The following is a 23712-nucleotide window of genomic DNA, read 5'->3' as shown; positions in this document are numbered from 1 at the left end:
GGTGAGATGATGCCAGAGTGTTACAATTGCGGAGTGAAGAACGTTTTTCTCCTCGGTTTCATTCCAGCCAAGAGCGAAACTGTGGTTGTCCTTCTGTGTCGCCAGCCTTGTGCAGCCATGCCAACGTCAAAGGATATTGTTTGGGATACGTCGCAATGGGCACCTTTGATCCACGACCGATGCTTTTTGAATTGGCTTGTGAAAACGCCGACTGATGCAGAACAGGCTCGTGCCAGACCGATCACATTACGCCAAATGAATCGATTGGAAGAATTATGGAAAGACAATGAGAAAGCGACATTGGATGATGTGGATAAACCCGGTGTAGATGAAGAGCCTCCAGCGATCTTGTTACGCTATGACGATGCATATCAATATCAAAACATCTTTGGACCGCTCGTCAAAGTTGAGGCAGATTACGACAGAAAATTGAAAGAATCACAAACGCAGACTGATTTAGCGGTCAGATGGGATCAGGGATTAAATATGAAGAAGATTGCTTGGATGTCTCTACCAAAGCTAGAGAGTGGAGAAGTTCGTTTAGCTGTTGGCGATGAGCTCAAGCTAAAATATACCGGTGAATTGGCTGCTCCATGGGAAGGTGTCGGTCATGTAATCAAGGTACCAAACAATATTTCCGATGAGGTAGCTGTCGAACTGCGAAGAAACGAAGGTGTTCCCGATCATTGCACGCATAACTTTAGTGCAGACTTTGTTTGGAAAAGCACCAGCTTCGATCGTGCTCAAGCAGCAATGAAAACATTTGCTGTGGACGAACAGAGTGTAAGTGCATACATCTACCATAAATTGCTCGGTCATGAAGTAGAACCGGTCACACTGCGCACATCAATGCCAAAGAGATTCAGCGCACCTGGTCTGCCGGAGCTCAATCACAGTCAAGTAGGTGCAGTCAAACAAGTTCTGCAAAGACCTTTGAGTCTCATTCAAGGTCCACCAGGAACGGGAAAGACGGTAACGAGTGCTACGATTGTTTATCAATTGAGCAAGATGAATCCGGGGCCTGTCCTGGTTTGTGCTCCTTCAAACGTTGCTGTTGATCAATTAACTGAAAAGATTCATGCAACGGGATTAAAAGTTGTTCGTATGACCGCCAAAAGTCGTGAAGCTTTAGAGAGTTCAATCAGCTTCTTGACATTACACGAACAAGTGGCAAACAATGATACGCATATCGAATTGCAAAAGTTGATTCAACTCAAGAATGAACAGGGCGAATTGTCGAGTAGTGATGAGCGCAAGTACAAGGCATTGACTAGAGCTTGCGAAAGGGAGATCTTGAATGCTGCTGATGTGATTTGCTGTACTTGTGTAGGATCAGGCGACCCAAGGTTGAGCAAGATTACCTTCCGAACGGTGTTGGTGGATGAAGCAACACAAGCAGCAGAGCCAGAATGCATGATCCCTCTTGTACTAGGATGCAAGCAAGTCGTATTTGTTGGAGATCACTTGCAATTGGGACCTGTGATTATGAACAAAAAGGCAGCTCGTGCTGGTTTGACGCAAAGCTTGTTTGAACGTTTGATTATCCTGGGTAATAGACCAATTCGATTGGAGGTGCAATATCGTATGCATCCTTGCTTGGCTGATTTCCCCTCCAATATGTTCTACGAAGGCACTTTGCAAAATGGTGTTACCGCTCCTGAGCGATTGCGTAAGAATGTCGATTTCCCTTGGCCAGTTCCGACGCTTCCCATGTTCTTCTATCAAAATTTGGGACAAGAAGAAATTTCCAGCAGTGGTACATCTTTCTTGAATCGAACAGAAGCATCCAATGTCGAGAAGATCATTACAGCATTCTTCAAAGCCGGTATTACACCTGATCAGATTGGTGTCGTTACGCCATACGAAGGTCAAAGAAGCTTCATCGTCAACTATATGCAGTTCCACGGCAAATTGCGCAAAGAGTTCTACAAAGAAGTGGAAGTAGCAAGTGTGGACGCTTTCCAAGGTCGTGAAAAAGACTACATCATTCTCTCTTGCGTGCGATCTAATGAACATCAAGGTATTGGATTCTTATCGGATCCTCGTCGATTGAATGTTGCTTTGACACGTGCAAAGTATGGATTGGTCATCTTGGGAAATCCAAAGGTGTTGAGCAAGCATCCCTTGTGGCATTACTTACTGGTTCACTACAAAGAGAAAGGATGCTTGGTGGAAGGAGCGCTCGCCAATTTGCAACCATCTATGATTCAATTCAGCAAACCTCGTAGACCGTTGCAACGACCGGGTGATCTCATGGCTCGTCATCGTCATGATGCACAAGGTGTTGTGGGAGGTGCAGATGCATCACGCAATCCCGCTGGACCTCTGCGTACGGGTGCAAGTGAACATGTGAATCCACCTTTGAATCATCCTGCATTCTATCGTTCTCACGATCCGATTGGCTATATTCCAAGTGATGCACAAAGTGTTACCTCTCTTGGAACACAGGCTCCTTATCCCTCCAATCGTTTGCCTCCCTTCTCCAGTGCCGCTAGTTCAATCAGCGCTGCTTCTTCGCGAATGATGCCAAATGGTTTGGGCCATGGGGGCTATGGCTATGGAGGCGGAAATTATGCAGGCAGCATTGCTAGTCAAGATTTGGATAACGAGAGTAATGCTGGTGGACCGACGTCCAGTATCGCACCAAGTATCACTTACAGCCAAAGTGACCGTTTGAAACGTGTGAACGGAATGGAAATCGGACAAGATCAACGACAAAATCTTCCTGGCTCACGTATTGATGCTAATTCATTGATGGGCTTTAGTGGCTTAGGCTTGGATACATACAAAGGTCATGCCAGAGGCATGGAAGATGACGATATGCAAAGCACATATTCGGCAGCGATGAGTCAAGATTCGTTCACAACGTTTTGAAGAATTAAATAGTTCGTGACTGATGTCATACCAACAACTTACACAAAGGTGACTGTTCTTATATGGCGAAGAGAGAAGCGTTATTCCTTGATAATTTTCTTCTGTCTGTCTTTGATGCTCTGGTGGAGCTGTCAGCAATCCCCAATGCGACAAGCGCTTGAGAGATTTCCTTTCTCGCTCCTAATGTCTGGCCCGCTCAATGTCAAGAATGGTTCTTCGACAACCTGAGACCATCTTCTGCAGTGAATGCTCGCTGAGAAGATCGTCTAAACAGACAATGATTGCCACGGCGACTGAGTATCGGTATCTCGCCATACATACATCTGGATATTCCATGTATTGATTAACCTCTACAACGTGACCTAATCCGATAGTGTATACTTCAACCCTAGATTACATGATGCATGCTATAAATTCCATTCTAGGCAAACGTAAAGAAGCCATTTCGTCCTCTCTGTGAAATCGTCCATATTATCTTGCTCTTCTTCATCGCCGTCATCTTGCGCGAATGGCTGTCTTCCAGACCACGGTCGAGCTTTATTTGTAACGACATTGAATTCGAAAACAATAGACCTTCCATGGCTATCTTTGCTTGTTCTTAAATACTGAGATTGTAGACCACTTTTAGAGCATGCCATCGCAAAGAATTTCGAAAGTGCTCGTCTGCCTGTATGAAAGCCGCTAACAACTATACATTTGGCGGTAGATGTTCTTGCAAGCATTGATAGGATTGTATTGAGAAGTGGTTGATGGGAAGAAGAAAGCCAAAGGACGTCTGCACATAAAATTCTTTCGAATTTATCGGGGTATTCTTGCAGCACCTTTGTTGTTGTGACCTTATCGGCCCAATCTAAACCAAGTGCTTTCGCATTTTTTTGTACTGAGGAAAATTGGATGTTCTCATTTAGAGCGGTCAGGATGCCTTCATCGGGATAGTCAGTAATCAAGACCGAAGAAGCTCCATGTTTTGCACTGATTAAGCCAGGAATACCAGTTCCCGCTCCTAATTCCAACACTGTCGTTTGGCGAATATCAGCTTCGGGTCGAAGAATAGCCGAGACGCAAGAGTTCTCGCTGCTCTTCTCTATATCCCTTGCCTCTTGACTGTTCTTGTGTATCAAACGACCCAAGAATAGACCTGCATCCCATTGATAATGGGCGAATAATTTATTGGTATTACTGGCAGGAATACGATATTTGATCGCTTCATCATCCAATTGTAAGGTACACAATTGACCTGCTTCACCTGTTGCTGATTGATGATGACCAAATAAGGATTCAATTGAAGATTCGAAAAAGTTTATTGTATCATCCCTTTCCGCATCCCCCATCAGTAAAGGATGAGCAAGATGAGTCGATGGAGTAAAATGTCCGTATTTCAAGAAACTGTCCTTCTTTCTTGCTTTCGGGGGAAGGTGCGGGCGGGTAAGCGTGTTTTTGTCCAATTAACACACGTGATTCACTAGTTCTGAATTTTTTTGTTTTTTTGGAGGAGTTGTTTTAGGAAAGTGCATTCATTCCCTCTTTCAATTATCATACATCCTCTAGCAAGATGGATGGTGAAAATGATGTTACAATGACCGATACGGTCGCAGGTCCTTCAAAATCGGCACCAAGTGTGCCTTTGCATCGAGTTCGATTTGTGGACTGGGCACCTTCATCTGTATCAGCATTGGCATTCTTGCCTTTGACAAAACAGGTTCAATCGGCATCATCGACTGCAAGAAGCATTTTAGCCGTTGGAAGGGAAAATGGGAATATTGATCTATGTGTTTGGGTTGAAGATGATGGTATTGATGCTTCAAAATTGGACGACAGTCAATCCAATTCTTCTTCCTCGGCAAGTGTTGCAAAAGGTTGGGTAGTAGACACTACACTGGTTGGCTCAAATCCTTCCAAAGTGGATTCACTCGTCTTTGTTTTATCGCCTACTGTACCATACAATACCCCTCGCTTATTCTCAAGTTCTGGTGGGGCAATCGTCACAGAGCATTATTTACCGCCTCATTTGATCATGTCAAGTCGGGCACCCAGTTCATCAGCTCAATTTCAACAACTACCAGCTTCTATTAGAAAAGATAGCACTCTCAGCAATGTCTCTCGATCAATTCCATCTCAAGGTGGATCAGTTTGGTCAATGGCAGCTTCTCCGCTAGGGAAGCACCTCGCACTCGGATGTGAAGATGGGATCGTTCGCATGATCGACATTGCAGATGGTCGCTTCGAACTTGCTTCATACAGCAGAAGCTCGCTACGAGGATCAGATGGTGTTGTGAGAGGTAATGTTTCACAACTTGATAGAGCAAAAGCCCGAATTGTTTCACTGGCTTGGGGACCACCTCAAAGAAAGGAGAAGGCTAAAAAGGCTCCATTTGTACCTATCGGCGGTAAGAAGAGACAGGATGATTCCGATTCAGACAGCAGCGACAGCGACAGTGATGATGATGACGATGACGAATGGGATGATTCCTTTGTTCTAGGAGGAACAGCACAAAGTCTTGCTTACGTTTGGTCTGCAAACACAGGTCGTGTGATCACTAAATTAGTGGTAGACAGATCCCGAAACCAACAAACAATCGTTTGGTCCTGTGCAACTTTGTTAGATGGAACGTGCGTATTGGGAGATTCTATGGGACAAGTTTCTTTTTACGATGGAAAGATGTTCACTCTTCTTCCCGGAGCAAGGTTCACGAGTCACGGAAAAGGTGCAGATGTTCTATCGTTGTGCGTTGGATCAGATGGACAATGTGTGTATAGCGCATCGGTAGATCAAAAAGTGGTGGAGTATACAAGAGTTGGTGTCGCCAAACAAACGAAGTGGATGATTTCTGGAAAAAGGCGTTTGCATGCACATGATATTCGAGCATTGGCAATCGATCCACCTTTTAATCCCAAATCATTGCTCTCATCTTCAGATGGTGATATCAACCGACTACCGATCTTGGTCAGCGCTGGAGTTGACTTTCACCTGACATTAACGCCTGCTGCATCACCATCACGCGCCACCCTTATAGATACCACTCACCCCAAGCAGCAATCTGAATCGAAGGAGCAGGAAGATATTCAAAAGACATCTCGCATCCCGAAACAATCACGGTTCGATCATATCAATCCAGTATCGACTACTCCCATCACCACATTTGCTGACACGATTCACCGTCGTCTACCGTTTGTACCTACAACAGGCAAAGGTAGCGCTTTGGGCGGTGGAAGCGTTATACGTATTTGTGCTGTAAAGAGATGGGTCATTTTGCGACGAGAAAAGTCGATTGCGATATGGAAATTGCCTTTGCAAGCGAACGCAGAGGAGGAAGAGAACTCTAAGAAAGTAGACTGGAAGATAGTATTGGAGATGCAGATTCGAGTACAAAGCAATCTCGTTTGTGCAGAGATCTCGCAAGATGGCCGATTCTTATTCGTTTCGGATTTGTACGAATCAAAGTTGTTTGAGTTACAAGAAAATGGTAAAGACATCGTTCCGAAGCGGATAAAGTCCTTCTCCACAAAGACATTTGCATCACAGGGAGTACAACAAGGTCCAGCAAGCAGTGCAGCCACCTTTACGCCCGATCATGCAAGGCTGGTGTTGGCAAGCTATCCTGGTGCATTCGTTCATGTGGTTGACCTTCCAAGATCTTCAGATTCCCAAAAGTGCACTTTGTTGAAGAGCTTTGCAGAACATAGGCAAGCCGCTTTTGGTCGATCTGTAGCAGGAAAGGCCGTTCGCATGACAAATGGAAAAGCTCAGGTAAATGGCGGTCATCATTCAGATGAAGATTCCAGTCAGTCAGATGGCGAATCAGAGGAGACTTCAGAGGACAAGAACCAAAGTGCGAATGAACCTCGCACCACATTCGCACGTATCGACACGATCCAAGTCTCGTCTGATGGGCAATATCTGATTTCAATTGATGCAGCTAAACGTATACATTGTTACTCGTTGGATACCCTCCATCATAGAGGTGCTTTACCTTCTCCTGCCCATCAACCGAATGCAGTAACATTTGATCCATGGAAGCCGCACATGATGTGTTGTATCTTGCCAACAAACCAAACAGTCGTATACGACTTGGAACGTAGACAAGCAAACTTTACTGGAAATACCTCAAAGCCAGCCACTTCAACAACATCCAAAGAAATGGGCAAGAAAGCCTTGAAAGCAGTGCACAGGATGAGACATAGAGGTGAAGAAGGTTTTATTGCTGCACTAAATGAAGAATTGATGGGCGTACGTGATAATGCGATCGGATTGTTTTGGTTATCGCCTACCGTTTTGGCTGTTTGGGGAGCAACTTTTCTCTGTACTGCTAAGCGTATTCAAATTACTGCTGAGGGACAAAATACCAATGTACCACGCAACGGTAAACGTGCACATCCCGATGAATCATCCGTCGATCTCACCAACGCCGGTCAACACGACCAACAATCTGATCATTACTGGCGAGCAAGATTGGTGACGAAATATCAACCTCTTTTGTACGCAGGCATTGTACCTGGCTCCGCATCATCTGAAACAGAATTGGTCGTAGTAGAAAGGCCTTATTACGATGTCGCAAGTTCTTTGCCTCCCACATACTTCAGCGGGGCATCTTACGGTACTTGATGTTGGCTCAGTATGCTTTTGCTTGTGCTGGTTCTATCTATTGTAATCTATGAAGTGGAGATAATGTACAAAATGTACATTAGATCTATTCAATGCAATGCAAGTGTCTCTTAATATCCTAATGTTTCACGACGAAGTAGCCTTCCTGCATTTCGTCTTTCTGTTCGCCATGGAGAAGTAGCAAAACGTGCTTCAGGTCCTTTAGGGAAGCCATGCCCCTTCCCGTCACTCGAATAATCTGACTTCCATGGAACTTCTTTGCCTGCTTCTTTATCCACGAGCTGCAACATGGAAATCAACCTGTCCAAATAAACCTGATCGGAAGGTTTACCGAACGTGTGAGGAGTAGTATTCAGGATGACTTCTTGATCATCAGAGTGACCGTTCACGTTTGCGTCTTTTCGTTCTGAGCGCCACCTTTGCTCATCCGTAGGCGGAATGCTTCTGTCTAGAAATGGTAACTTTGGCGCTTTATCCAACCAACGATGAATCAAATACATAGCCTGTATTTCTGTAAATGGGAAAGGCACAACGGTGATCGGCAATCCTAGCATAGCGAGCGTTTCATCCTTTGAATGACATAAGAACCAATCGTCTAGGTTATATACTGAAGCAGACGGGAATCCTATGCGGGACGGGTGACTTGAAGGAGGCAAAAGAGGGTACTTATTCAACATACCGGCCGTTTGATCCAAGAAGGCATTATCGAACAAGAATCCAGTAGCAAAGATTATAAGTGGGATATCGCTTAGGATTGAACCATCTGCCAAGTGAATGCGATCTCCTTGTATAGATTCAATGCTTTCCACAACTTTGATCCTCTTGCACCATGCTGGCGATTCCGGATCTAATGGATTATAATCCATCGGAGGCGGCTTTTCTGGAGAATGCCAAGATGAAAGAACTTCGAATGGATCTTTTTGACATTGGTCTAACCATTGCTTCGGATTGAATCCGCAGGGTAGATTGCGAGTGATGAATCCAGACAACTCTCTCGCTATATCCATTCCACTTGATGCATTTCCCACAATCAATATCCGCTTTGGCTCACCTTCTTTGAGGAGCAACGTGGGATCTCTATACCACGCCGAATGCAATATCCGCCCAGAGAATGTTGTGATCCCTTCTATATTGGGTATATTGGGCACACTACATCGACCATGGGCTAAGACGAGGTGTGTGAATTGTTCAGTAGTGCTTTGTTGATTACCGCCGTTCGAATTGTATGTTACTGACCATCCATTTGAACGTTCATCTTTGATTATACGTTCGATTGTTGTTGAAAATTTGACATTTCTCCTTAGCTCATGCTGATCCGCATACTTCTCTAGATATTCTTGTACAGTCTCGCGTGATGGGTATAAATCTGTTCCATCTCTAAACAAACTATCACGATAGCTCATCAGATCACATGGAATGTTTGTACGTAATCCTTCAAACATTGCTCCTGGCGGCCATGCTTCTTGCCATTTAAGTCTAAGCCTTCTTTTTTGTCGAGCACTTTTGGAGCAAGGAAGTAGTGAAGTGTCATCTTGTTCCCAGCATAGTATTGGATCTTTAATATCCTTCTCATGCTGCCATATTCCTCCTACTTCGTCACGTCTTTCGAAAAGAATGAATTCGATCCCTTGCTTAAATTGTTTCCTAGCATCCAGTATTTGTTTTGCCATTGTCATGCCGGCTGAGCCTGCTCCTACTATGCATATTCGCATCTTGAAAACAGTGTCAGTCTATAGAGAAGATGAAGTCAGAAGAAGAGTAAGTTGTTTTTAGTATTTGGTAATTGTCTAATCTCCGTTTAGCGTTAAACGTTAAAACCGTTGGCTGTCTTTCCAGATCGTAGCGTGGCGCTCTTGGCCTGTTTCAGAGATTTGCGGTAAAAGCATCATTGTGTGTCTGCATGCATTTACCCCACTTCCAAGAATCTTCTTCGCAAATCTCCTAAAGCTTCTTTCTTGGCTAAATGTTCTGCTTCTATAGAAATGCGGGGGAATGACATTCCCGATCAACTGTCAGATCGAAAAAGAAAAAGATTGCCGATTTGTGATGCTTCATGCTAGTGTTGATGAAAGGTATATAAAGAATAAAAAAAGTGTTTCACAAACGAAAGAATTCATCATCATTCCCTCAATCCTATTCACCATGCAATTATCTTTCCTCGCTGGCCTTACACTAGCTCTTGCAGCAACGGCAACCTATTCTGCTCCCACTCCTGCAGACAAAAGGGCATCATCATTTGTAGGCTATTTCGTTCAACATTTCAAGACAATCAACGGACAAGACAGTGAAAAAATTTATCAACAAGTTTCAAACGGCAATAATGCTTATTCTTTTACAGCTTTGAATGGTGGAAATCCAGTTTTAACTTCAACTGTTGGAACAAAAGGTGTTCGTGATTCTTATTTGGTTGCTTCTCCTGATCGATCTGAATTTTGGGCAATTGGAACAGATTTGAACACGCATACACAATCTTGGTCTGATGCCGTTACACATGGTAGCAAATCGATCGTGATCTGGCATACAACCGATCTTGTGAATTGGGATACAAATTATCTCGCTCAAGTTGATGATGATACTGCAGGAATGGTTTGGGCACCTTCTGCTGTTTATGATCCAAATACAAAACAATACTTTGTATTCTGGGGATCTCAATTATTCGCTGAAGATGATCCAAATCATACAAATGGACCGGTAACAAAGACACTTATTCGTTATGCCACAACGACTGACTTTAAAACCTTTTCAAGTCCACAAACATACATTAATGGAGGCGATCAAGATCGATTAGATCAAGAATTCCAAAGTCTTGGCGGTAATTCTTATGCACGTTTTACCACTGCAGGTGGTGCGGGTGTGATTGAAGAGATTTCACAAGACGGATTACTTGGTACTTGGAATCGTGTTGGAGGATCGAGTAATTATATCAACACCCAATCACCAAGAGAAGGACCAACATCGTTCCAAGATAATCAAGATTCGTCAGAGTATCATTTATGGCTTGATGCTCCTCCGACTGATGGATATGAAACCTATTCCACGAATGGTATTCAAGGCGGTAGTTATCCTGAAGAGAACGTTTCTGGGTTCCCATCTGGAATGCGTCAAGGTTCTGTTCTACCCATCACACAATCTGAATATGAGTAAGTGGATGTTTTCTAGATAAAGAGTGAATGTATGCTGACTCCCGCTTCCCTTTCGCAGTACAATTCGTTCAAAGCTTTAAAGAGCAGCAAGCTTTAACAATCCCCGCACTTTTAGTCCCTATTTTAAAGTCGGACTATTAGCGGGTTAACTCTGTGTACCCATGCGTAATGATACAGAATTGCAGTAACAGCGGCAAACACACGCGTAATTAAGCAGAGAGAATCGGATATTTTTTTTCCCTCATTACCCTTTTTGCATAACCGACCCTTTTAAGATTTTTGATTTGACAAGCTCGTGGTTGAGTATCCCTTGCACATCTTCATCATCACCCCTTTTTCGACATGTGTGAATATTGGCAAATCATACACCTATAAGTCATCTTGCAACATTCAATCTTACTTGCAAGCGTGCGCACACCTCCACAAAAAGGTAGAAAGTGGTCATGACAACACTTTCTCCGGGGCTGATGCCCGTTGCATCGCCCGAACCGATCCCAACAGATGCTCATGGCCAGCATGACAGTACACAAAGTCCCAATACGAAAAACAACAGCAAAAGAGTAAGCATCGAAAATGTAACAATGGTCAAAGCCCCACAATCAGAAAATCTCAATGATACAGTTTCGGACATTGAAGATTTGGAACCTTTGCCGCCATCCGGCATTGCCATACCAATTGGCCCCTCTAGCACACGTGGACAATTACTGGAGCCGAAAGGATCATCTTCGTTAGAAGGCACAAGCTTAGGCTCTTTGCCATCCCTGCATCTTGAATCTCCCATGAATCAATCATCATCTTCACCACCGCATACATACTTTGACAACAGTAACGGAAGAAGACCGTCAAAGAGTAGCTCACACAAACGGACAAGTTTGACAAACACAACCGCAGATTCATCTATGCCTCTATTTCAATCTTCCTATGGACCTTATTCGGCTCGATACGTTACAGTTTCTTCCATCTTGAGTAGATCAGGAGCTGCAATTCCTCTTTCTCCGCCGGAAGAGGATCTTTCGCATTATCGTTCAAGACGTCAAAGTGATTCTTCCGAATCTCAGTATTCCAGAAAAATGCCAAATAGGAGAAAGTCTTCTAGAGGGGCAAATACTCCATTTAGAGCAGGACCTCGATCGAGTACAGGAAGTGCAAAGAGTTCCACAGCAGGTGCTTATGAGGGAAAGAGGGCCAGTAATGGTAGTGCACTTGAAGCTCTCGGAGCACTGTTCCTACAGCGGGATTCGATCGGAAAGGTATCCAATTTGAGTTTTATGAAGTATAGTGATGCACTGTCTTCGACAAAACAGGGTGAAAAGAAGAGTCTTTCGAATAGGATCACATTTGGTCTTTCATCAGTCTCACGTGCTTGGATGGAAAGAATGTCAGGGTCATCAAAGATAGGGATACGAATGCCGCACGAAAGGGATGCCGGTCAAACAATTGCACAGAGGAGAGCACGAAAAAGTATGGCGACAGATTTGACAAACGGTGCAAGAATAGAGGGTACGAGGGGCGATCAACCATCTTTTGAAGTGTTAATCTCAAGTCCTGCCTATCCAGTAGACCTCATTGATGAGCTCGACAAAGGCTTTGTTGCAAAATCACCTCCGCCAGCTCCCCGCCTTCTAGGTATGAAAGGCGATGAATTGACACCTCCGCCGATTGGAGAAGAAGAGGAAGAAGATTCTTTTGATCAAGCTCGAACATTTTTGCGGAACGACGGACCTATGACCGAGCCAATCAAAGGGGTGTATGGACCTGGTTCTGCGTTTAGCTGGACTGAGCCTCCAGAATTACCACCTTCGCCAATTGGTATGCCAGGTGCATGGGCGATGGGAAGTTATGGCTGGAACAAGGAGGAGGGTGCTCTACTTCTACCACCACCTTTGCTAGACGATCAAGGCAGCGATGCAAAGAGCTTTGAAGGATTACTCGGCGTTCGAAGGATGCGCGAACAGGAAAGGGCTAGAAAGCAATTTGAAAAGCTCAAAGCGAGAAATAGACCTGCCCATAAGGTTGGTATGTTGACAGCATTTAGCAATTTTGTCAAAGCTGCACATGCTGCTGATAAAGCTACTCGATCTGCCGGTAATGCTCGAGCTCGAGCTCCAATACTGCAAAGACGTCATACAGAACCAGCCGAGGCACAACCTGTGGATGAAGAAGATGTCATCCGCAGCCCCGTCCGAGCTACGACCTCAAACAAACCTCAGTCTACTCTTGACGCCTTTGGACGAGGGACCTCGATGGGTCGGACTGCTTCTCAATCCCGCAGCTCTCTAGACTCTTCTGGACGCCAGCTCAACACTGTCTTTGAAGCACGATCGCCTGATGTGGTTGAAGATGAGGACGATATTGAATCAAGCGACGATGAGGATGATATTGCATACAATGAAGGACTCGATTCTACACCAAGCTTGCGTAGAAGAGCAACGACGACGTATTTGGACCGCAATCAACAAGTTCCTATTCGTATGTCAGAAAGTGAAGATGATCAGGCAGTAAGAGCACACAGTATTGACGAGGGGACTTTGTCCAACTATTTGGACGCAGAACATCGAGGTATGAATGGCATCCCAAACGGGTCAGCGGGACCTGCAACGCCCAGAATCGGTCCAACAATGTTAAGCTTACCGCCTTCACCTTGGACCCCGTACGGTGGAGCAACACGTAGTGGACATCAAACTCCTTTCCATGTCCATCTCGGTATGACACCCGTTCTTGGTCCACCAGGAACACCAAGACTTATTCCGGCCATGTTGGAAGTTGCTCCCTCGCCTTTCCCAACGTTGAGTGGTATGACACCATTTTTGCGTTCTCCTGTCCGTGGGCCAAGTAATGGTGGGTATATAAACTCTCGATCAATCGGATCAGCGGTTTCCAAAGCAAGTGCACCAAGTACAACAGCACCTTCTCCTCTAGCCTTATCGCCTAATGAGTCTCCCGTTCTAGCGCCTTTTTCCAGCTTCCGCAAAAGATTGACAACTGAGAATATGAAAGAACATGACGGTGAGCTTACACCATCAGCAACAAAGACCTCAGAAGATAAAGCGAGTGTAAAGAAGTCTGTTCGAGTTGAAGAAGAAGAAGAACATTCACACGGCCGCCTCAAAACCGAACAAAATAGCAAGAGATCCTTCTTGCTTTGGTTTTTGTTTGGTGATCTGGGATTGGGATCACGATCTTCTATTGCGGCAAAAGCAGCTGGCTCACCTGCGCCTTTTGTAGGCAAGAGGTACTCTCAGCCTTATGTTGTGGTTTTATCAATCGCAGCACATCTGTACGGGTTCTCTGTGTTTCTTCTGGCACATTTGGTCGATCTTGGCTATCGTACAGCCGAATTCCTTTCGATGACGTTCTGGTTCTTACGATGGATGGCACTCAATTTGACTGGCCAGACCGTTTTAGCCAGATGTGCAATTGATGCCTATGCATTGGTATCCCGTGAATGGGAAAGTGTTGCAAGAGAAGATCATGAGAGAAAGGGTAAAAAGGGCAAAAGCAAAGAAGGCATAGAGGATGACAAGGCAATCGTCAAGTATCGCGGATTGACAAAATGGCAAGTACTGAAAGGTTTGATAGAATTGGTCTGTTTACAAGATGTGACTAGAGAAAGATATCTAGAGGAAGGTGCAGGATTAGAAGAATTGAAAGGTTGGAAAAAGAAGCACATCAAGAGTCATTCGTGTGATGATGCCCTCCTCCCTGCCACACCTTCACGCATCGATTTGGGTATTCGAAGGGCAGCTGATCGAAAAGCAAAGGACGATAAAGAAGCTCGACAAGCTTTTGAGGAGGAGATCCGCGCTGCAAAGAGTCAGGAAAGCGACGACGATGAAGACAGCGATTCAGAGAGCAGTGATGACGATATGGTGGTCACCAATCGAGGAGCAGAGATTCTAGAATTCACAAAAACGCCCAAAGTGGAGAGACATACTTACTTTCCATCTTCAGAAGATGGAATGGATGATCTCCCACCAAGACGTCCAAGCAGATATTCAAAGAGGTCACTCTCCGGTACATCGCGTGGCTCAGCGAATGCTGTTCATGTAGAGCCCACGAATCGTCCTTTAGTCAGGATGATCAAATGGGCTTCTCGGTTGGCTATTTCAGCCTATGGATTACACGTCACATTGGTTGACTTGCCTGCAACATTCACGCCATCTGGCAATCGATTCTCACGTCAAACGTTTGCTCATCTGAGTAGACTTCATCATGAAGATGTTTTGCATGCTGACATTCAAACATTGGATTCAGATGATTATTCGCCAACTTTTTATCTTGTTCGGGATTTGACAAGAAAGGTCGTCGTGGTTTCGGTACGCGGGACGCAAAGCTTGCAAGATATTATTGTGGATCTTGAAATGGTGGTTGATCAATTTGAGCTAGGTGATGAGAACGTGGGCAAAGATGACCAAGGAGAACCATTGTATTGTCATGCAGGCATTCTGAGAGCAGCACGAGCACTTCTATCCCACAACTCTACGCTCTACAAGACACTTGATCAAGCTTTGCGAGAACATCCAGACTTTGGCATCGTTTTCACTGGTCATTCTCTGGGTGGTGCGATTGCTAGTACAGTCGTTTTGCTCTTGAGTCGATATGAAGAAAAGAGGAGTGGAAGCGGATCGGAAATATTTGATGGAATTCCGGATTGGAGTGGTAACGAAGATGATCAGGAGGGTAATGTGCACGGGCATGGAAGATGGGTGACTCACGATCGCAGTGGCTTGCCTGCCGGAAGACCGATCAGAGCCATTACTTTTGCACATCCTGCAACCGTGAATGCAACGTTAGCCGAAAGGGCCTCTCGTGGCAGAACACCATTGGTACTTTCTGTTGTTTTGGGACATGATATCATCCCACGATGTGGTCATGGACAAGCACGTGAACTTCGTCGTGTTTTGGGTGCTCTGAGTAGAGTCAGAAGACGAAAAGAGCACGGAAACGAAAGCAGACGTGGAAGTGTAGCAAGCTTGGATTTGCATGGCGAGAAAGAGGACGCAAATGACATTGACAATTCAGATGCACGCGTTCACATCGTCACAAGTTGGTGGGAATGGCGAAAATTGAAACGAAGACAGCCTTCCACTTTGAGCAAAAGTGAACGGATGAGGATGTTCAAGATTGAAGAAGATCTTTGGCGATTGAGATGCGATGTAGAGAGTGACTTATATTCTGCAGTGAAAAGACGATCTGAAGAAGCAAGATTCGAAGATTCTGATCAAAAGTCTAACATTCCCCCATCACCATGGATCGGACCTTCTCACAAAGCGCCTTTGCATCAATTAGCAGAACGACGACAAGCATTAGATGCCGTCACATTAGCAAATGAAGAATCAATCTCCAAAACAGCTGGTGTTTTGGTGCCTGCAGGACGTTCGATTTGGATTTATGAAGGTAGATTGTACAAAATCACAAGCCCACTCAGCTTTTTCAGTTTGCCTGATTTTCATGCACGAATGTTCAGTGAACATTTCCCATCGGCATACGAAGATTGGCTGGAGAGATTGTAGGCGGGCAGTATTGTATAACACAGCTAAAGAATGTACTATAGAAATCTTTGCGAATACACAAACGCAAAGTAGCCAATGTACTTCAGTATTCTAGCAATAGCAAATTCCCAATGAAGAAAATAATATAACATTACAACAACAGAAAAAAATCCTTGAGGAGATATTACACAGCGGATCCTCTACCTCCAATATTTATACTACTCGTTCTCGCATGTGCTGAGCCTGTCCTGCCATGGGCTTTGCTCGTGCTGTTGGTGCTGGCTATTGGATTTGATGAAAGTCCGTCAACGGGAATTGTAGAAGCAGAAAGGCCTGGTTCACCTTTGCCCAAAGTACCACGAGCGAATTCGTTTAACTTATTCGTCAAAGCTTTAAATTCGATACCACTAGAAGTGCCCAAAGAATCTCTCGAACCACTTGCGCTCATTCCATTGCCAATCGTATCTGCCGTTCTTACAGCCGCTGTTTCAACCCACACTTTTGCCTTTTCAACAGCACGCATAACAGGTGGACCGACGGCCCTAGTCACATTCTCAACTGCAGCTTCGGTTTTGTGGGGAATTTCCAGGTAAGCCGCCGTTCTTGGATCAACGTCGCCTATCCAGAAGCCCGTTGAGGTACACTCTCTTGCATCTTCAATCAACCATGTGTACCACATTCGTGCAATTGGCACGGTAGCAGCATGCCATAAAGCATGAGCGTCCAAAGCTCTCCAGATTGGCGGGAAATCGAGAACTTCTAGCAAAGTCGCTAGCCAAAGAAGTGCCAAGATCAGCTGCAATTGTCTTCTTCCTTTGCGCGAAGAAGATGGCGGAAGCGGATTTGGCGTTGAAACTGGAACGGGAGGAGAACCTCCATTATGATGAATGTGCGTGATGGATCCGGAAGAGACGTGTGGTGAGGAACGTAATCGCTCGAATCGTCCATTCGGGTGAGTTGAAGAAGAGAAGATTTCAGGTTTGAAAGAGTATGTCAGCCACAAAAGACTGTTTGAGATACCGACCAAGATATTGGCTTTCATGTTGTACGAATAGTCAAATCTGCCAAAGCTGAGGTATAAAATGTGTAATGATAATGCACCACCGAATGTCCTAACCAGGATCTTGAACGCTACACTTCCAGGTGCGATTCGCCAAAGCCTACATATGGCGTAGAACAACCCTCCCAAGACCACAGCTCCTGCGGAGAAATAATCCATTCGTTCTGTCATTGGCTTGTCGCGGGTGTGGAAGACTGCTGACCACAACCATGCAAAGCAGCTGACCAGAGCATGTAAAATGTAGACCAGCTTCAATGGGAAAGCATCGGGAACCTGTTTTCGTAGTCTGTCCAAAGCGGAGAGATGAACGTAGAAATTGGCAATGCTGAACAAGACACTTAAAGGCTCCTGTGCGCCAAATAAGCGAATAAAGACCCATTTGCCATGATATTGAACCATCTCCTTTTGAACAGGCCTAAGGGCTGCCAATTTACCCTGTACAAGATCTCCCACCAATCGTCTTTGCTCTGATCTAGACCAGCCATTCTTTGCGGAAGCTGCTTCGATCGTTTTCAAGGCATCTTGTCGAATATGCGTAACCCTTTCATGGGCTTCATTGGTGACTCTGTGTGTGCAATGATACTTGCAATCATCAAAGCAAGTCCAAAATGTCATTCGCAAAACCATTGGCAAAATTGTCGCTTTTGCCGTACCATCGTCCCAATTAAGCCCGACCAAACAAGAATCTCGATCGCAAGAATCTACGCACTTTTGATATTCAGGAGAGCGATCTCCTTGTGAAGCAGAGACTGGTTGAAGTGATGTGAGCAGGAGGAGTAAAAGGGGGGCAATATACGCCAAAAATAGAGGAAGTCGTAATCTTGTCCGAGCTCGATTACGTTGTGATCTGTGTTGTGGCATTGATAGGTTGTCAGATTTTTGAGGGAATGCGAATGGATCTGGACAAGCTTGACTGTTTTCATCTGTTGTTGCAGAAGTTAGCAGCTTTTTGCTGTTCTCATGTCGCCTTGACAATTGGCCGTCACTTTTGTTGCGGGATCGCAGTGGCTTTCGTGATTGTGTTGAATGTTTTGTTCTTTGATCATCTGATGATGTAGACGGTGTGCTGAGTAGACAATTACGACTACACTCTCCTACTGTCTGATGCATGTTCGTCTGAATCATGGTGAAGAAGAAGAAGATAGCCTTCTTTGGCGATAAAATCAGCCTAAGAGTGTGATTTTTGGAGATGATTGTATCAAAAATGAAAGATGTACCGGATCCCGACAGATTTTAATCGCACGCTTTGCCAGTCTGAAGTCAGCCAAGTAGCTAGCTAGCTTGCAACCTGTCAAGGGGTGTACAGTACAGTAGTATACACTCTGGAAGAAAGCCTTGCCTGCGTGCAGTCAAGTCCTACGCGTGCGTTTAAAGCTGGGGGGCGAGAGATGTGTGCAGTCTTTTTGCGTGAAAAGGGTGTACGATTTCGGCTTTGGAATTTTTTTGACATTTCCACTAAGAAACAATGACTTTCTTTTTTTTTGGCGAAAATTGCACCGCCTAGCGGCATTCTCTGAGCCCTGTACTCTTAACGAGCATACACTAATAGCCGTGCTATTTTCGGAGGGTTAGAAACCAGCAAACAGCTTATGCATCTTAAATTGGCGTTTGTTGCATAAATTGCTTTTTCGCTGGCTTGGCTTTTTGTAAAAACAATAATAATCATTACGGGTCATCAATCAATCATACATGCAGATACATATTACTAGATCAAGAGGTTGCTGTCTCGTTTAATTCATTTGGGTCTTTTTTGCTCAACACCTTGCGAAGATTGAGGGATTTCATCTTGGCTGATAGACCTTCTTTGTCATCATCTGTTTCACCCTTTTTATCAACCGATTCTTTGGAAAACATTTTTTCCTTCAAACTCGTTCCTTTGATCTTCTTTGTGAATTTGCCGTACGACTCTAAACCTTGTAACATCATCAAACTTCTACTCAATGTGACATGTTCCAAATTCACTCCAGAATCTTGCAGTGAAGCAACAAAGAATCGGAAATGGGCCGTGCCTGCTCGATAATGTCCACTTAAAGGGGAAAGACTGGTAAGATAACCGTCTTTGGCTTTCAGTAAACCTGCTGATAAAACACGTCCTCCATACAAGAATGAACTATGTTGGAATGTACCCGTTTTCTTGATTCCAACAAACAGTTCATGTCGACTATTGTATACGTAAATCCAGGTATTATCCGCAACTGTTTTGCGCAACAGCTTTTCCCAAAAGCCAGCAGGTGTGAAAGACTTCAATCCCTTTTTGGGTTGTGATTCATTACCACCATAATGTCGCGCTCTTTGCTTTGCGTCCTCTTCCTCTTCTGAGTCAAGGCCATCGTCATCGCTGCTACTGCTGCTACTACTAGTATCGTCATCGCGTAACTTGTGTCCTCTCCTAGCAGCTCTTTCTTCGCGTTGACGTCTCAATTCGGCTTTTTCTTCTTCCCCGAGTTCGACAATACCATTTCCATTGCCCAAATCTCTCCAACGGTTCTTTGTTGTGTCAACGTATTTTCCATTTCTACGGAAAACCAAACGACCATCTTTGACGTCAACGATATAATTTGCACGTTTCTCGCTGCTCAGGTATGTCACTTGTTCTTTCTCTAATTGCTCGCGTGGACATTCGGGAAGACTGACATCTTTACCGTCACCCTCATCGAGCCATTTAAAAAAGTTATCTTTGGTATTGCGATCTTCTTCCCAAGCGGCGTGATAGTGCTTCAAATTGCTTCCGTAACGATGCTTCTTGTCCACCATCTCAAGCCAATATTGGGCTTCCATCACTTTACTCAATTCTTGTGCAGGTGCGCCACGGGTCCATTTCTCCACCATTTTGAGACCGTATTGGTTTTTGTGGGCGATACTACGGATATTGTCCACCTTTCCGTTCTCGTTGGCGCCAGGAACATCTCCCACCATTCCTTCGCTCTCTTCCCGCTTCGGTGCGCCTCCTTCACTTCCTCGTCGATCACGCAATGCAGAAGAAAGAGTTGGATCAGGTTCCAAACTTGGACCACCTTCGACAGGACCGGAGTCTTTCTCATCCAACTGTGTTCCTGGACTACCCGCCAATTGTCCGACAAGCACTCCGCCTCTCTTCCACCGGCTTGAAGCATCATTCTTTGATCCATCCTTAGCTTCTTTGTGAGCCCCTTCCAACCGCACACGGCCCATCGCATCTCCCCAACGGGCATCGGGAGAAAGACGCTTACCATCAGCTTCACGTTCGCCGACATATTTGCGATAACCACGTTGGATGACTTTTGCAGCAGCTGCTTCAGAATCATTCTCGGTCTTACTCTCGTCACCTTTACCAGACTTGGAAGCGGTAGCAGCTGCTCCCGCTAATGCTCCGGTACCTGCAGCGGCGCTTCCCGCTTCGACGGCAGTCTTCTTTTGTTGATTCCCTACAGTTGAGCTAGGCCTCCCGTTGGCGGCTTTGTATGTGAGTGTTTGTGTGGCAGTCCACTCTTTACCTTTCTCGAGCCAAGCAAATGATGCAACATGTCCTGGTTCAGCACAAACAAACTCACGCCATCCTCCTTGATGCAAATCTCCCATATCCGAATCAGCTGCTTGACCTGGATTCCAAAGCGTTGTGTCCGGGATCGTCTTGCTGCGTTCCAAGGTGATTTGTGCTTCGCTTTCGTCACCGGCGGATATCGTGACCGTTGGGGCGCTACCTTGATATACACGATCGATCTCTTCATTCCATCCTTGTTCTTCGGCATCATTGGTAGAAATTACTCTACCCGCAATTTTGTCATTATACCCAATACCCTTTAGTCCGCTTGCTTTGGCAGTTGCGGACGGTAATCCGAGGTAAGTGTGGAACAAGGCATGGAAGGGCATAGAATCGTATTTCGAAGTGGACAAATGCTCTACCGTTAACGTTGTTTCTAGGGTATCTTTCGTAAGAGTGACGGTGTGATGGATCTTGAATGGACATGGGAACTTTTCGAGCAGGGCAGGCTCGTCGTCGCTAGACAAGGACATTGTGACGCTTGCCTTGTCTGTGCTCTCCAGCTTCCAATTCCTGTCTCGGCAGAACCCATGGCGGGAACAGTTTTTTATTTGTTCGGGAACATCGCCATGATCTTTAACTTCCCCGAAAACGGGAAATACAAGGGGAATTCCACCTCTGAAAGCTTTACCGGGTTTCGTATCTTTTGATAAAAAGATGGCAGAGTAATCTTTTGAAGTTGAGGAGGCTGGATGCCAACCGATTACGGTTGAACCGAACAAGGCAACGTCTGCCCATGCATCTTCTACTTGAATGCGGAACACTCTGCCATCGTCTTTTTCGTTGATGGATGACATCTTTGCCAGAGTAAGAGTGGATGGAAATGATGATGTTGTGGGTAAAAAGGGATTAAAATTGATTTCTTGGGTGTTTGTGCTTGACAGCGGGGCTTTGTGGATATATCAATCGGCGCTTGTTAGTGTACAAGACAACCGGCGGCTGCCACCTTTTTTTTGGGTTCACCTGTCTACAGTCTTGATGCTGAAAATGCACCCAGAGGATCAGATAGAGTTGCTTTTTTTTTTCTTGTTGTGGTCAGACTGTGGTAAAGTACATTATCTATTGTGGAGACATGTTTAAGTGGTTCAGGAACAGTAAGTTGTGCCTTTGTGCGTACACAAGCTAATATAAGTGGATGGGCGGTGGCAGTGCATATTAGTGTAATACGCGTGCATGTCTTGACAAAAAAAAGTCTGTTCAAGTGGCGCCTGCCTATCAATCGGATAAATATAATGACGTCGTATACATTGCCGAGTAAAGTAGACATGCATTGACACGATCAAAATGTCAAGACTGAAGATAAGAAGATCGGGTGTCCTAACTTAGATTGCCGCATAGCTGTATCCAATCTCTCCGTCTAAGAGGAGCGCGGGAAGGAGAGAAGTTCCCCGTCACAATCTGTAGTCTGGCTTACGCGGGTCAAAGAGCGATACGCGTATGTCTACGCATGAATCGCGTCTTTGCTGCTTATTTTCTCATGCAATGCACCAAATTAGCCGACGCGAGAAGAAAGGTTGGATGATTCCATACATCACAGGTACATGCTCCATTTTGATCTTGACCATCATCAACAACGACGAAAATGTCATCTCGTGGTGGAAGAAAGAGTACAACGACAAGAGCTTCACCGGCTCGTAAGACTGCGACTTCAAAAGCATCAAGTTCAAAGCAAAGTACTGCTTTGGGGTGGAAGTCGATCTCATTGTTGGTGATCGTTGGTTTTGTCGCAATCATTGCGGCTTTAGACAGAATCAGATCGAATTTCTACATCTTCAGTCCAGCAAAACTACACGCAATCAGCCAAAAAGCAGTTGCTAAACATGGAAATGATACCCAAGCCATCTTTGACGATATCCTCGTCGAATTACACGCTGATCCAGCTTTGAAACCTTATTTGAACAAGAACGAAGTCAGAACTCCGTTTGAGTGGATGTTCAACAATGCAGGTGGTGCAATGGGATCAATGTACCTAATTCATGCTTCCATTACAGAATATCTCATCTTCTTTGGCAGCCCAGTCGGAACAGAAGGTCATACAGGTCGTCATACAGCCGATGATTATTTCCACATCTTGACGGGTGAAGAACGTGCTTATGCTGCAGGCGCATTGGTCCCTGAAATTTATGGGCCAGGCACACAACATCATTTACGCAGAGGAACGGTGAAGCAATACATGATGCCTGAAAGTGGTTGTTTTGCCTTGGAATTGGCTCAAGGTTGGATTCCACCTATGCTACCATTTGGATTGGCAGATGTCATCTTTTCTACTTTGGACTTCCCTTCTTTTGCTCAAACTGTTTGGATCACTGCTCGGGAAATGGTTGGAAACTTGTTTATCGGGAAATTTTAGGGGTTCTTCAAAAGGATGGTAGTGCAATTCTGTAGTTTACATAGACCTGCTTAAAAATACAAATTAATCTCATGCTTCATTCTTTGTTTTTTCGGTAGAAGTGCCAGTATCCACAGGTAGTCGGACAAGCGTATCTGGAACTTGTTTTTGCTCGATCGTTACATCATCTTGTGTCATTTGTTTGCTCAGCATCGATTGTCGTGCGATTTGCATTGCTCTGAATACGCCTGACCAAGAAGACATGACCGATGCGACAGCTGTGGGGGAAAGAGATGGTGAGCAGTTGTCTGAGTTATACGTTAATGGGATACCCACCTTCACCTCCTTCAACAAGTGCATCGACATTATCGCCCAACTTCTCAATATCTCTTGCCAATCGAGCAGATTTTTCTTTCAGCATAAGCAATCCTTCCAATTCTTGTCGTTTTGCTTGTAGCCTTGCAGATGCAGATCCTCCACCCTGTCCTGGAACGAACGATTGTCGTTGCTGTGAGTCGGCAATGAAGATTGAAGGTCTTGAATTCAGTTCATTTTGAGGATAATAAGATTGTCTAGACATGACCGTGTTGGTTGTGTTGATTGTGGATTGCCATCAGTAGAATATACGCGTCTCACTGTAATCGTGTATACTTACTTACTCTGCCGCACTAACGAAAGAAGAAAAATCAAA

The 23712-nt window shown here is 44.9% G+C and overlaps 9 protein-coding genes across 9 annotated transcripts; 5 read left to right on the top strand and 4 right to left on the bottom strand.

The window, feature by feature from the left end:
* Window positions 1-1617: 1617 nt before the first annotated feature.
* Window positions 1618-2848, top strand: FA14DRAFT_164568 (uncharacterized protein; the record flags this gene model as incomplete). Its single annotated transcript, XM_025499896.1, has 2 exons — window positions 1618-2682; window positions 2774-2848. 2 exons carry the CDS (start codon window positions 1618-1620, stop codon window positions 2846-2848), a joined length of 1140 nt encoding a protein of 379 aa, XP_025356215.1.
* A 433-nt stretch (window positions 2849-3281) lies between these two features.
* FA14DRAFT_121019 (uncharacterized protein) lies at window positions 3282-4205 on the bottom strand (the record flags this gene model as incomplete). Its single annotated transcript, XM_025496438.1, has 2 exons — window positions 3282-3910; window positions 3980-4205. The coding sequence occupies 2 exons, from the start codon at window positions 4203-4205 to the stop codon at window positions 3282-3284; spliced, it is 855 nt and encodes a 284-aa protein (XP_025356214.1).
* A 245-nt stretch (window positions 4206-4450) lies between these two features.
* FA14DRAFT_122892 (WD40 repeat-like protein) lies at window positions 4451-7477 on the top strand (the record flags this gene model as incomplete). Its single annotated transcript, XM_025496540.1, has 2 exons — window positions 4451-6595; window positions 6662-7477. 2 exons carry the CDS (start codon window positions 4451-4453, stop codon window positions 7475-7477), a joined length of 2961 nt encoding a protein of 986 aa, XP_025356213.1.
* Window positions 7478-7532: 55 nt separating this feature from the next.
* FA14DRAFT_48877 (FAD/NAD(P)-binding domain-containing protein) lies at window positions 7533-9266 on the bottom strand. The gene has a single exon (XM_025502414.1). It carries the CDS (start codon window positions 9187-9189, stop codon window positions 7588-7590), a length of 1602 nt encoding a protein of 533 aa, XP_025356212.1. The 5' UTR covers window positions 9190-9266; the 3' UTR covers window positions 7533-7587.
* Window positions 9267-9523: 257 nt separating this feature from the next.
* FA14DRAFT_167836 (uncharacterized protein) lies at window positions 9524-10622 on the top strand (the record flags this gene model as incomplete). The annotated part of the gene is made up of 2 exons (XM_025500113.1): window positions 9524-9549; window positions 9763-10622. The coding sequence occupies 2 exons, from the start codon at window positions 9524-9526 to the stop codon at window positions 10619-10621; spliced, it is 885 nt and encodes a 294-aa protein (XP_025356211.1).
* Window positions 10623-10879: 257 nt separating this feature from the next.
* FA14DRAFT_160876 (uncharacterized protein) lies at window positions 10880-16269 on the top strand. Its single transcript, XM_025498869.1, has one exon. It carries the CDS (start codon window positions 11064-11066, stop codon window positions 16131-16133), a length of 5070 nt encoding a protein of 1689 aa, XP_025356210.1. The 5' UTR covers window positions 10880-11063; the 3' UTR covers window positions 16134-16269.
* Window positions 16270-16725: 456 nt separating this feature from the next.
* FA14DRAFT_106988 (Per1-like protein) lies at window positions 16726-17973 on the bottom strand (the record flags this gene model as incomplete). Its single annotated transcript, XM_025495791.1, has 1 exon — window positions 16726-17973. A coding segment is annotated over one exon (1248 nt), but the record flags the coding sequence as incomplete, so codon positions are not given.
* A 3995-nt stretch (window positions 17974-21968) lies between these two features.
* On the top strand, window positions 21969-23120 carry FA14DRAFT_189841 (putative C-8 sterol isomerase). The gene has a single exon (XM_025501759.1). It carries the CDS (start codon window positions 22275-22277, stop codon window positions 23040-23042), a length of 768 nt encoding a protein of 255 aa, XP_025356208.1. The 5' UTR covers window positions 21969-22274; the 3' UTR covers window positions 23043-23120.
* On the bottom strand, window positions 23013-23612 carry FA14DRAFT_160874 (uncharacterized protein). The gene is made up of 2 exons (XM_025498868.1): window positions 23358-23612; window positions 23013-23299 (listed from the first exon to the last, which is right to left on the bottom strand). Exons 1-2 carry the CDS (start codon window positions 23599-23601, stop codon window positions 23112-23114), a joined length of 432 nt encoding a protein of 143 aa, XP_025356207.1. The 5' UTR covers window positions 23602-23612; the 3' UTR covers window positions 23013-23111.
* Window positions 23613-23712: the final 100 nt, after the last annotated feature.

Source organism: Meira miltonrushii (genome assembly GCF_003144205.1).
Source record: "Meira miltonrushii strain MCA 3882 unplaced genomic scaffold FA14scaffold_2, whole genome shotgun sequence".
Lineage (NCBI taxonomy): Eukaryota > Fungi > Basidiomycota > Exobasidiomycetes > Exobasidiales > Brachybasidiaceae > Meira > Meira miltonrushii.
Note: the sequence above shows the minus strand (reverse complement) of the source record. Positions and strands in the feature narration are given on the sequence as shown.

What these genes read in the sequence shown, in the direction of transcription:
- FA14DRAFT_48877 (XM_025502414.1), bottom strand. Translation starts at nt 9,189, where the DNA reads ATGCGAATATGCATAGTAGGAGCAGGCTCAGCCGGCATGACAATGGCA.
- FA14DRAFT_160876 (XM_025498869.1), top strand. Translation starts at nt 11,064, where the DNA reads ATGACAACACTTTCTCCGGGGCTGATGCCCGTTGCATCGCCCGAACCG.
- FA14DRAFT_189841 (XM_025501759.1), top strand. Translation starts at nt 22,275, where the DNA reads ATGTCATCTCGTGGTGGAAGAAAGAGTACAACGACAAGAGCTTCACCG.
- FA14DRAFT_160874 (XM_025498868.1), bottom strand. Translation starts at nt 23,601, where the DNA reads ATGTCTAGACAATCTTATTATCCTCAAAATGAACTGAATTCAAGACCT. An exon ending in ACTTGTTGAAGGAGGTGAAG is followed by an intron (nt 23,300 to 23,357) that starts GTGGGTATCCCA and finishes TTTCCCCCACAG; the next exon opens with CTGTCGCATCGGTCATGTCT.